Here is a 14089-nt window from a genome sequence, read left to right as displayed (position 1 = left end):
AGAGCTCTGACTTCTTGCACTGATTGAATGGAAGAAAGAGCCCCACTGGCCTCTGTTGACACAATACCAGGGGGGAATTAACTCCTTTAAATTCTATTTTATATCCCACTGGTGTATGACTGCTGTCAAGGATATCTCAGCCCACACACTCTTATATGTTTACATTTCTGCCCATGTTTAGCTGAAACATGCAGCCTGTGTATGGAGGAGGGGTGGCATGCTAAGGTACTGTAGAGATACTGTATGTGCATAAAGTTGTGGTGACACTGGGCTTTTGGCATGCGGAATGATGCCACACTCGAGGGCTTACAGTTTAATAAATAATATATAACAAATAACAAATAATATTATGCTCAAATTGTTATAATATGCCAACTGTTCACTTTCCTGCAAAATACACACAGTGTTTTCCAATGACCTGAGCATACACAAAATAATCCATGAGACCACACAAATTTAGCACTACCGGTAATTTTATAATGGTCAAAAAGCAAATCTGACGTTAATAGAACAGGGCAGAATTTTAATCCACAACTTGAAAAAAAAGAAGCCACTTTGTACAACAATATATTGCTGAAAGGCCTGATATCATTTGCACCTAATTTCATGTACAATGATACCTACGACCCACATTATAAATTAATGGAGGCATTTCAATTCACATTTAATTTTCTTTTGAACCTACTTCAACGAAAATACATAATTGACTTCAGTTGATCCCAAGGTCTTTATATCACATAGCAGAATTGCTGAATCTCAACATTAATGGCTTACTGTAGCATCATAATTTCCCCTGCTTAACATTTGCCTCTGATTGAGCACACAGCGTTATTGGGGCAGAGAGAGAGAGAGAGAGAGAGAGAGGCAGTGATTGGGTGTCAGCTGCCCCTCTTCCCCCTCATGATTGATTTCCCCTGAAGGAATGCCTCCACTCAGAGAGCACACTGGAATCAAGATTAATAACAGGCCATTTACATCACCAATCACACACGCACAAACACGCGCGCACACACACACACACACACACACACACACACACACACACACACACACACAATCGCACTCACGCTGACCCGCATCCACACACTCTCACATGAGGTCCCCATCCTTCACAGACGAGGCCAAACATTTGAAATCCGAAACTCTAGTGCCAGTGCCAAGAAACCTCCTCCATCTCCTTTAATAATCTGCAGGTCAATAATTATTCCCAGACTGGCCCATTTGACTATTTACCCATAATGTTCCACTTTGGTAAAGATCACCAAACATGCTTTAAAAAGGCTGAACATAACCCTCTGAATATTTCAGGGCCACAGCCACCTTAGACGTTAAGGTGGACATGTCCTCCCCAATATTCAGAATAGTGGCTGATCAATATGTGTTTTCCAATGGCCGATTCTTCAACTTTTAGATATTGTCCCCTCAAATCTTGAATATTTAATTACATCCTTTGAATATTCATGAATATGTATATTTGACAGACGCTCTTTAGCAATGTGAGTTATTGTTGTTGTGAGGATTTTTGGTTGTGACGAGAGATGGACAAAAACATGAGCCCCCCAATCCCTTTGAGAAACTCTGAGAAACTCATTAGACAGTGGAAGTGGATAGATCTAATTTGACTTGACCTTGAAGGCAGCTAGATGGGTGGGAAGTGTGTGTGCATGCTTTTGTGTGCTTATTTGGGTGTAATACCATGCCTGTTGCTAATGCCATGTACAGTATAGAATAGTTAAAAAATTATGTTAGTTAAATAACCATTAGTTATGAATGGTTTTAATCAAGTAGTTTCTAACAGATTTTGAAGGTTGAAATTGACCAAGTACTCACTAAAATCTGGGAGTTTAATGCAGGAGACGAAGGAGGGAAAGTCATAAACACTTTTCTGATGGAGACTGATTTGGCCACTGCCGTTTATCATGTGTCTTTTGGGAACGCTTGCATATTTGGCTAATGTAGTGCAAGCAACTCTTCCAAAAGACTTCCAGTAAAGAGATTTTTTTTCTATCTTCAATTTCCTCTGATTAGTCATTTACACTTCATAATTTCTCCATGCAACTTGATCCAGAAGAAGCATCTTGACTTGTTTATACACGCCTTTTGTTTTAACAGCCATTTTTTGCTCTGATCCAATCATAATCCTTTCACACTTTCATTCACTTGAATGGGTAACTCAAGTGCTGGCCTCCTAATGTCAACGTATCCTACGGTTTACCAGATGCAGGTATGTCTTGCACATAGTGCGCATGACACAAATCATTAGTCATCAACATAGTAAATGCAGACTGGCGCATGTGCAAAGACATGCTGTTTGCATGTCTAGAAAAACCGGGCTGTACGCTGTCAGTCCGAATCTTTGTGCATCATTGGCGCATTCTCCTGCCATTGACTGTGCTACAACAGTATCACAAAGCAGCTTTAGTGCGCAAGCGTCAAACACGTCCGTATGGGCTCGCAGGTCAAAAAAGTATACAGTACTTTGAAAGGCTGATCGTTTGGCCGTGCATGAGACAGAATGGCATGCTGAGAAAAATGGAAGTATACCTTAGCATTTATGGGGCACGTCACATAAAAACATTCATGAATCACAGAGGGAGGCCAAGATCACCAGTGCCCCCGATAGCATCTCAGCACTATCGATCAGCGCGTGGTAATCAATTCTCCATGTCCGGGTGGCGTAAGGGGCTTAGAGAGAGGATGCAATTATTAAAGTCCCTCCACCACAGGCTATATGGCTGAGAGGATAGAATCTTAGTTTCATGAGTTTTCGTGTAAGTGCGTACGTGTGTTACACTTGAGGCTGATATATACTTACTGGGCGAACAGACCTTGCTTAGTTCACCTACAAACAACGACGAAATGCAGTGACGTTTTTGTTCTGCCAAGGTGTTCGTTAGGTGAGATTTCTTCTGTTCACTCACATCTCTGAAATTCTTGACCTAGGAGAACTCGGCTGGTCGAAGAGCGATGATGAATGGATAAAACTAATCATGGGTGCCATTTAAACACGATGTCAAAAGTGGAAGGTGCTCTGTTGACAAAGCATTACAGCAGTAAAAGTGGCGATCCACAGAGAGAAAGACCTGCATTATTAGCATTACTTCTGTGGAATTAACTAACTAATTTTTAAATGATGCTGTGTGTAGTATAAATGCTGGCTTCATTCAACTAGGGTACTTTAGTTCATCCAAGAGACAAAAGTTTGGCTTCTTCCATAGTATAAATCAGGCTTAACACATCCTCCTGTTTTGACCATAAACAGAGTGCGGTCCATATTATTTATCAGTCATGTGGTTTGAGTGTCAGAAATCTAGCAGAAGGGTGTGGGCATAAAGAAGTGTGATAACCAACCAGATAAGCAAACGATCAAGGTGTCTTACCTTAGTCTGAAGGTAGTGAGGGTAGTAGTAAGTGTACTGGGGGTACATTGGTTGCTGTTCCAAGCGTTTGCCCATGTAGCTGGAATCCTTCTGGCTGTGGCTGGATACAGAGACTCGCGTGTGGGATCCAACACTCAATGAGCTTCTGCTCGCGTTTCCACAGCTGGAGGCTAGATCTGTGTGAGGGATGGGGCCAAAGGAGGATGCAGAGAGAGAATGGGATGATACGACCACAGCGCGCGTCTCACGCCGTCTTCGGGAGGAAGGGAGGAGGAGGTGATGGAGAAAGAACAGAGAGACAAGGATGGGATAGCAGTGGAGGTGTGCGTGAAGAAATAAGGAGCAACGGCACAGGAGAGAGGAGAGGAAGGAGGAGGGAGATAAGGGAAGAGGAGGGGGCACTGTGGAGATCACTTCTCGGGAAAGCCGGCTTCTGGTCTTCTGCTCATGCCCTGACTTTGTCGCTTGCTCTCTCTTTATGTTTTTCTCACGCTATACTCCTTCACTCGTTGACAGTCGGTGCAGCATCAGTTCCCAAAGGAGGTTGACAGATATCCCAGTCGCACACTTTGTTCCCTTCTGGCTGAAGCACAAAGCTGTGATGTAGACAGTCGACAGGAAATGGCACAACTCCAGGCAGATTTTAATATCCCCCCCCAAAAAAAAAACTCCGGCAAAAGGTTGTTTCTGTCTCTAATGTTCTTTGATTTTACTGCCTCCCTTGTCTGCTTGCTTTGTTGCGTGCGAGTGTGAGTGAATGTGTGTGGCTGTGTGAGAGTGTGTGTGAGTGTGTGTGCGTGTACTGCTGGCTGCTCCACACTGTGGGGAAGAGTGAAAGGATCAGCTCGGGCAGCACTCAGATCCTCCTACTCCACAGCCTGGTAGGCAGGGCTAAAGGCTGGCTGCACCACTCCCAGCCACGGGGAGAGTCCAAAGCATCCTATCTCTGTTTGTCCTCCTGGGAGAGGTGCCACCCACTGCACGGCTTCACTAGTGGAGAACAGGATAACTTACTCCTACTCCACACTTAGGGGGAGGAGACAGAGGCAGCACAGCAAGGAGTCGAGGCCCCCTACTGGTCAACCGTAGACTCAACTTTATCTGATCGCCTTTTTTTAGATTCATCCAAGCTGTTTCATCCTTGTTCTTCTCTTTTTTCTTTTCTTTTTTTTTTTTTTTCAGAGAGTGTACTTTAAACCTCACTTTCTTCAATAAATAAAACATGAATGTGTGTAAAATTGCTTCTTTGATCTTGTCTGACACATGCAGGCAGCTTTGCATTGGCTGATACACTGACACACTGACATGCACACTAATGCATAAGTGCACTGCAAAAATGTCCATGAATTAGATTTGCCCATAAGGCTAAGGCACTAATCTAAACAGGCAGTACCATAAAATAAAACGCTGCGCACAGTTTAAAGAACAGATGCTTTTTTTCCCCACAACCTCTGCAATATTGTAGAAGTGGCCAATTACTTGCTGCAGGAAAATTGCACTCCAAAAAACAGTTCCTTTTTCCAAGCCTCTTTCTTTTGTTTGAACACACACTTTGATCATTGTTTTGACATGGTTGCTGTTTCTTCTTTCTTTTTTAGATTCCCAGTGCTTTTTTTATTATTACTATTAAGTTCACATGCAGATACAGAGTGGCAGTTTCAGGGCATGACAAATTAGTCCCAAAGAAAAAGCAGACTTTAAGTGTTTTCAGATTGACTGCGGTAATTACGAGAGGTATAGCAATATTTTTTGCTCAAAGACAGCAGTAAAGCAAAAGGAATTAGAGAGTGTTGACCAAAAAAAACAAACTGCAAAAGGGAAAGACAACAATACATTTTCATTAAGATGGGGTCTCATAGAAGTCTGCAGTGTGGGAGGAGAGAAAAAGAGAGTGGAGAAAAGAGGTGTATAAGTCAAGCTCTCTCATCACTATGATTGGAATGTCGAGGCACAGAGGGAGGAATGGAGGGAGAGAGAGAGATGAGAACCAGTGCAAGGGCTTCAAATAATCCACAGCACACTAATAACAGTGCATGGCTACTAAAAGACAAATCATAGCAATATAACTACACATGGAATTGCTTTTCAAAACAGATATGACAATAATGGACGCACATTTAAAGGAATAGTTCTCCCAAAAATTACAATTCTGTAATAATGTACTCACCCTCTTGCCCAAACTCATATGACTTTACTTCTGCGTAACCAAAAGGAGAATTTAGAATTTTCTTGAGTGGATGAGAGAAGCTTGTTCACAGTGGAACGTTCATTGTTTTTGCGTGAATATACGAGCTACTGTGAACTAGCTTCTCTCAGAACGCACCGGTGGTCAATATTTTTACTGAAAAATACCTTAAATTATGACAGAATATTTATTTTTGAGTGAACTTTACATTTGACGTCTATTTATAATATTAGTAATGTTCTTTGTGCCAAAAACAGCCAATATTTATAAATATAAATAAGCCATTTATGCAAATTATCTTCTATAGTTCTGAAAGTTACAGTATGTTCCCATAGTACATCATATATAAACTCTTTAATCTAAAAAGATCAAGGAAAATGTGAGTGATGATCTCTTTAATACATTCATTGCTAGACTGATTGACATATATTACTTTCGTATAGCATTGCTCCATATAGTTAGATATATCATTTAAAAGGGAGTTACATTTTCTATGAAGGGTAAAGGAATGGAAATTAAGATTTTTTTAAATTTATTTATTTCCTAACTCTGCCTAATGTTGTGGGGCTTTTCTGTAGTGATTGCGCAGGACTAGCGTGAGTACACGCTAAAGGATCGGGGCCGGTGCCATGACTCGGTAATTGTTCTCGCTACGGTCTACAAAGAACCCTGCAAATGGAGCTGGACATGCTCCCTGCAACTCAGGGGTACCATTCTCAGAAAGCCAAAAAAGAATGGGAAAAAAATGCTCTCATCTGGACTGCAGCACAGCTGGGAAAACAGACCTTGTCGGCTGCTCTCATTCGTGGGCACATAGAAAAAAACATGAGTTAATTGTGTCCCTTGGATGGAGGCAAGGATGTAATAACATAGTGTCATTCAAAGACTTGTGCTTTACATAAAAGGAGAAAGAGACTTCCACTAAAGTGTTACATTTTGATTCAGTATTGAACACCAGTGTGTGTGTCATGGAAAGGATCAGTATATTAAGAATACATTAATGTTGATATATTTGTTTCCAGTATATGGAGATGCTTGAGACTACTGATAATGTGTAATTCTATCACACCAGTCTAATGCTAACAAATATAATGTTTAAGTGTAATGCACGGTTATACTTTCGAAACAAGTGTAATGGTTGCATATTTCAAATGCTTATTCAAGGAACTTGCTAAGAATAGAATTAATATTATCATTCCTCATACATAGTATGGGGACGTGTTCTAAACCCTTTACCGGAATAACGGATGCACCCATACAACATTTTTGTGCTGACACCGATCTCCGATTATTTAGCCAATACCAAAACTGTTAAGTTTGGTGATTCTGTTTTTTTTTTTTTTTTTTTTTTTTTTTTTTGAGCTACCTTGTTTTTAAATAGTTAAATAAATAAATTACACAACTTCAAACAAACTTTTACAAATAAACGTATTCCCTTTGTGTCTACATGTCTTTCATACTTCAAAGTAACTGGTCTCAGTTATAAACAACACACTGACACAAAAAGCACATTATTAACTCACATTAACTGAATAAAAGGTGAGTAATCAAATTAATTGTGTTAGATGTTTTAGCGACAGTTCCACCACGTGACATTATAGCAATGCAAAGCTTACAAATTGCAAACCTGCTGTCATTGTCACGCAATTCAAAGTAATTCCATATAAGATACATTTCTTTTACACACAGCACGAGTTGAAGGCTAATTATCCAACCCTTTTTTTCAGGCCCCTTCTGTGCTTTTTAAACAATCGTCGGATGTCCAATATTGCAGATAATTGCTTTTATCGGCCAATAAATTTACAGATACATCTGTGAAGAAACTTGGGGTGGTTTCTTTTGCAAGTAAACAATCACCCAAAAACACCCTAGCAACCATCTATGGCAACATGCTAAAACCCAGAAACCTTAGCAACCATTTAAAAATCCCCAGGCAACCATCCACCAGGGGCGGATCATCCAATGGGTTTTATGGGTGTATGCCCAGGGGGCCAGGTCACTAGAGGGCCCGACGGGCAAAAATATAAAGCTGATGTAAACACAGAGACGGTGCGCAACACAAAATGCATCCGTATAGCGTATGGTCATAGGGTAATGACCTCCTACGCCCTGTCCAACGACTCGCTGGGCCCAGCAAAACTGCAAGCCCAAGGGGCCGGAATACGTATGTATCCACACTTTTGCACAGCCACATTGGCCACTGTACCCACCACCTGGGGGTTTTATCCCACCTGGCTCCGGTCCAGCCAATCTACTGTCTGAGCAGTGCAAGCAAACACCTTTCTCATCCAGTGACAGTCAGGCTAGATAAGTAAAAGCACAAGCTTACCTGAGATAAAAGCTGAAATCCCATCAATCATTAAGACGGGGAGGGAGGGGAGGGAGGGGAGGGAGGGGAAGAGAAAGAGAGAATGTAAGAGGGAAAGTATGCAAGAACCCGAATGAGATAAACAGAGAAATACAGTGCATTCGGCATGCATTCATAATCAATTTGCGATCAGACCTTACCGACACAATTCATCACAACAATGTCTGGCTGCATTAATATTCATTTCTTATCTATGGCTTATTGTTTGCAAACAATGGTATAAAAACAATCTGATCCCACAAAGTTCTATATACAATCTGATCTTGGAACGCATGGGGGTGGGTGGTACTAGGCACTTTGGAGGACTACATTCCTAAGTGCAGTCATGAGCTCTTCCATTTTTTTAGTTTTTCTCCCATGATTCCTTTTGGGACAGGCCTCTGCTTATAAGGTGCTCTTTTCATGGAAACATTTGAAACAACAGACTCATAACACCGGCAATATTTTACATTTTCTCCCAAAGCAGCACTCAAATGGCCCAGAAAACTTGATATGCTTTGAAATATCGGTGAAGTAGGTGGGCTCGAAACCAACCGTTCACCACCGCCTACCCCACAGAAAAACCCAGCATGTTTTATCACTCGTGAGTGCCTTGTTAAGTCCCAGGGTAGTTGAGGTTCATTTCACACAGCTTTGTTCCCTGCGCTTAGACTCAAAGCCATAAAGTTTAATAGAGTTCCTCTAATCTCACACAGGGCGACCCACAGCACAGCGGCACACTTATTAGATCCTCTGCTGGCAAAAAGCGGTCACAGATTCACACCAGACACACACGCGCCACGGCAAGAAGAGCAATTTTCAGCTCTTCAAATGACTGATTCCATCCTACGTTTCCTTAAGTGTGTCATTTGAGTAGCTGTCCTGAAGAGGTGGGCGGGATGACCGTTTGAGCGTATGTGTGTGTGGATGATTGTACAAGTAAGGATGAGTTTTAGAGGCTTTAGAAGGATGGTGAGAGAGGGATGAAAAAGAAGAACTGGGTGGAGAAGAGAGACAAAATAGAAAACAGAAAACATTATTAATTGAAGCTGTAGTGAGTTAGTAGAGTTCACTACTAGTAGGGCTGTCACTATTATGAAATTTAGATCACGATTAATTGTCAAACAAATAATTGCGATCATGATGATTAATTGTCTGTTTGAAGGCTTTCATGATTATGATGATTAATCGTCTTCTTAAGGTGTTTGTTTGCTTCTTGGAACTTGGAATCATTATGTAAAAATAGGGATATATGATTTCTTTAAGGACTGAAATATTTATAAATTACATGAATAATAATGTTTTTAAATATCAAAACATTTCCAAATACTTATAATAGGTCTCTCTTTTTCGTCAAGTTTAGTCATGGTCTGTTTTACATTTACACTGTTCATTGGGAACCCAGCAAACCCTATATTAGCTATATTCTATTCTATTCAATTCTATTAGGTAATAGTAAATATTTCTGACATAATTCCTCCACTTTCACACGCTATTTTAAGGCTTTCCGATTAAACCCGTGAAGGAAGACCTTTGAGATTCTGTGCATTTGGAAATACGTTTTTTCTTTCTATCATCTCCACAGAAATAGAATAAGCAGGAGTCTCCTCCTCTGTTTCACTGCATGTCATTAACACTGCGTGTATGGTTCCGCTGTGACCAAGAACATTTGCCATGATGCGAATGTTAAATTGAACTAAATCAGAGCACGAATCTCCACAGACAGTGAGTGCATCACAGCGCTTCAGAAGCAGTTAAACCTCATGTGCTCTTTAGGAGCTGATCTGGGTATGGTCTGTGGTGTGGGTCAGTGAGATGGTCGGGGTTCAACTGGAATGCTCACATAATGCATTAATGTCAGAAAATGAGACACAAAAATCATGGAATGTTCATGGCATTTACAATTTCGCTTAAAATTCTCTTAATTAGACAGTAAAATGTGATTGGAATTTGAAGAGCACAATAATCGTTGTCATATCAAATGATTGCAATTAAAACAAATTACTGTGATCAGACAATTATTTAATAATCATGACCATAAATCATAAACAAGTCCTAACCACTAGCATCGCCCTACAGAACTGCAATCATAAGAATAGTTTTTAAACAGGTTTCCTTAATGTTCCACCCTTCAGCCATTGGTCGCCCCTTCTCTAACTCCTGCCATTAGTTAAGCCAATTTTCCTACTGTATGTTGGGCTGGTTGGGATGCTAAAAAAAACAAAAAACAGAGTAATGTTGAAACTGCAATAGAGCCACTGTGTTTGCACTTTTAGTGGAAATCAGTCTACGAATGGCTTACGGTTATCGCTGCAAATTAAAGGAACAGGCTATTCTTGGTTCTATATAAGTTCAATCCACAGCATTTGTGGCATAACGCTGATTATCTCAAAAATGCATTTCGAATCATCCGTTCTTTTCTTTAAAAAAGGCAAATAAAATCTTACTTACAATGGAAGTGAATGGGGCCAATTTTTTGAGGGTTTAAAAGCAGAAATGTGAACCTTATAATTTTATAAAAGCACACATTAATTCTTCTGTTAAAACTCATGTATTATTTAAGCTATGAAGTTGTTAAATTGTAATTTTTACAGTCGTTTAAGGGTTTTAGGCTTTGTTGACATTACATCGTCATGGCAACAGTTGTAAAATTGGCTATAACTTTACACAGAAAAGGTTAATAAGCGATTTTATCACACTAAAATCAAGTTAACAAGCATATTGTTTAACTCATGTGACTATAATTTTGAAAAAGTGAGTATTAAACTGTTCAAAAACTGCCCCCCAGTCACTTCCATTGTGAGTGCCTCACTGGAACCCAGATTTATGCTTTAAAAAAAAAAAAAGAAAAAGATAAGGAGGGACGAGTCAAAATTTATATTTGTGGTAATCAGTATTATGGCATAAATGTTGTCAATTGAGCTTAATTTGTATTGAACCCAGAATATTCCTCGGACTATTCCTGTATTATTCCTTTATTATCAGATTATTCCTTCAGATTATAAGATTATATACTCAGAATATTCCTTTTGACATCGAAGCCAAATTCTAACAATGAAACAATGTTACACTTTAGCTTTAAAGTAGATATGGAATCAAATGTACCCCATTTATTCTCTTCATACATGATCTTGCATGATTCAAAAAAACGTCTTTGTAATCTTTCTTTAAAATAGAATGACTTACTCGGCCCTTGACTTTCTTTTCGGCTGGCATCACTTAGGCTGTACCGGCTACTGGATAATGTTAACCAATAGCCAAATAGCTACAGTATTTAGCCATTGTAATCTTGACAACAGAAAACACAGTCATTTAATGCCAGTTAAGTTATGATATTAACCCCAAAAATTCCAAATAATTTTAAATAGAAGTAACAACTGGAAGATGTTAAAATTATTGTTGACTGTTCTGCCAGTTCCCGCTTCCTCCTTGCCCGTCCTGTGAATCCCGTTACAAACATATATAGTATTTCAAATCATGTGTTAATGTAAAAGTGTTTTGATATCATAACATAGCGGGGGGGTGAGTAACGAGTGAAAAATAAGTTTATATAAAGTCATAAGCAGCAATTGTACTCAAGTGCTGATCGATTGTGATTTGTGTGACAATGAATAAAACGCACATTTGTTGTAGCTCCTCTGGTGTTCATTTTACCAGGAAACTGCAGCGAAACGTAGAGAGCGACACGTAAAAGTCAGTTTTCAAAAATGTATATAAAGTAACGTTCATTCTATGAGACCAGGTTGAATGATCCAATCATGATCCAAACATGGAACAATATCCTGAATAATTCTTGAATAATATCCTGTTTCACTCAGAAATATGCCACATTATGGAGGAAAAATGGGTTGTGAATGGGTCTCATGTTGACTTTAAAACTGGTGCATATTAAACTACTTCCCTTTTTTTCTCCATTTGCCATACACCCTGATAAACAAGTGATGGAGTGGTCTTTCACTGAGAATCACACCAACCGGAGATTACAGCTGACAACTTTTCATTAATAAGCCCCTATTCACTGCTGTAGAGCTGGAGAAATGGCATTAAAAATACCAGTTCATTTTAATCTCTCAAAAGCAGCAATGGATAAATTATTATTCTGTTAATAGAGCCGATATGTAGCACTTTCTGCCATGTTGCATTCATTAAGCTAAAAGCTAACCAAGCTCAACTGATCTGTGTCCTTAATTAGAGAGTTATGAGAGCATCATCTGAACATTCAACAGTTGGCTCCATTAACCAACCACAGATTAATGAAAGTCATGGCGTTTCCGGATAAAAACAGAAAAAAACAATTTTGCTTTCAGTCTGGAATTCCATCATGAATAAAACTATTGGCAAGGAAAATAACTGTTTCATGTCTCCCTCTCTCTGTCTGTCTCTCAGCATGTTGAGGTGTCTCTAATGCAGGTAGTTGGGCCTGGTCTAGCGTGACTGACACAAGAAGCACCGGTGGAAGGTAATTAATTTCTGTAAACGACTGCCATGTCTGTCAGCTTTTATAAACGAGCATTTATGTGTTATGGACGATTTAACCAACCCCATTGAGGGCAGCTGACAGAGATGAGTGGATCAGAGACAGAGAGAGAAAGAAAGAGACAGAGATTAACGCAAAGCGCTGGCCATATGAATAGACCTATGCTTGGAGTTTGATATGAGCTCTCCATCTCACGATATGGCCTCCGTTCTGCTGTCACAGAACACTTATAAATCATTACACGAATTGCACATGCGCTCCTCACACAGTGGTTCAGCCCATGTGTGGAAAGTGACATTTGTGAGTTTCTTTTGTGACTTTATATGCCAGACAAGTGGAATGTGAGCCCCAGTTTGCAATAACGGCCCTCAAATGTTTGCACATTGCTCAGACGTTCAAGAAACATATCATATAAATGATTACCTTCCCCCAAAGTGCTCTGGGATAGTCAAGAAATCATTCTGTGCATATGTAATGTATATATTGAATTTCGAGCTGGGAGAACATTTCTGGGAGGTGCCATTTTAAACTGTTGCTTCCAAAGATACAGGCTACTCCTAATGTAAAGGAATAGTTCACCAAAAAATGAAAATGTAATCATTATTTACAGTACTCACCTTCATGTTGTTCAAAACGTATTACTTTCTTCCTTAAGCGGAACACAAAAGGATATATTTTAAAGAATCACGCGGTTGCTGATTTATATACAATTGATCCAAATTATGGATTTGCTTAGAGAATGAAAAACAACTTCAATTTCTATCTGTTCATCATAAAAAGTGATTGTGTAACTTCAGAAGACTTGGAATAGGACACACAAGTTTCAAGCACTAATTTCATGACATTTTGGGGTGCTTTTTAAGCTTTAAAGTGAAGAACTATCCACTGCTACTGCATGGAAATCACAGATTGACGACATTCTTAGTTTTTTCACAGAAATAAAAGAAAATCTTATGGGTCTGGAACAACATAACGGTGAGTAAATAATGACAGAATCTTCATTTTTGTGTGAACTCTCCCTTTAAAGCAGTTTAAAGGAGCACTCAGTAATTTTTCCCCCATTAAAAAAAAAGTTTTACTCCTAAAGAAATGAATTGTTATTTTGAAACATACATATAAAATCATGACCGCTCACATGAGATGAGGACTCTAGTCATATCAGTAACCTTATAAAAGCTGTTTTATTCTACATGGGGCAAGGGCACCCTCATGGGGGCTGCCATTTTAGGATCACATGACCAGCTGAATACTACTTGCTTAATCTCAGTAACCATCTTGTTATTGGACACTTTCACTCTTGGGTTAAATTAATCATGGCTGATTGTGAATAGTTCATTTTTATAATGGTATCTGTAAGATTATGAATGATGATGCTGCATCCACACCACTAGGTGTCACTGTACATCCAGGATGACATGAACAAAAAGTTATTGAGTGCACCTTTAAATAGAGTCAAGCTTATCCTTTGAAAGAAGGTAGTTAGTTTCACTACAAGCTACTACCAAAAACTACATTAAAGCTATTTAAGGGGGAAATATCTTTTAAAATATATAACTATCAGATGATATTATATAATTCTACAATCATTTATCTGCCACAAAAACAATATAGATCTCAATGAGGGTGTCAGTATTAAAGTGAGCAGATACATTTATACTAAATACTATTTATACTACTAGAAAAAACCCGGTATATGTAAC

At 39.3% G+C, this 14089-nt stretch overlaps 1 protein-coding gene across 3 annotated transcripts in view; it reads right to left on the bottom strand.

Annotated features, from left to right (window-relative positions):
* LOC127453475 (RNA-binding motif, single-stranded-interacting protein 3-like) overlaps positions 1-4530 on the bottom strand; it is a 219435-nt gene extending 214905 nt beyond the window's left edge. The window contains exon 1 of one of the 3 annotated variants that reach the window (XM_051719866.1): positions 3381-4530. In XM_051719866.1, coding sequence (XP_051575826.1) covers positions 3381-3455 — 75 coding nt within the window. In that variant the 5' untranslated portion in view covers positions 3456-4530. The remainder of the gene's footprint in view (positions 1-3380) is intronic. The other 2 variants (XM_051719865.1, XM_051719864.1) reach the window with 2 other exon arrangements.
* Between the last annotated feature and the right edge of the window lie 9559 nt (positions 4531-14089).

Source organism: Myxocyprinus asiaticus, chromosome 15, assembly GCF_019703515.2.
Source record: "Myxocyprinus asiaticus isolate MX2 ecotype Aquarium Trade chromosome 15, UBuf_Myxa_2, whole genome shotgun sequence".
Taxonomy (NCBI): domain Eukaryota; kingdom Metazoa; phylum Chordata; class Actinopteri; order Cypriniformes; family Catostomidae; genus Myxocyprinus; species Myxocyprinus asiaticus.
Note: the sequence above shows the minus strand (reverse complement) of the source record. Positions and strands in the feature narration are given on the sequence as shown.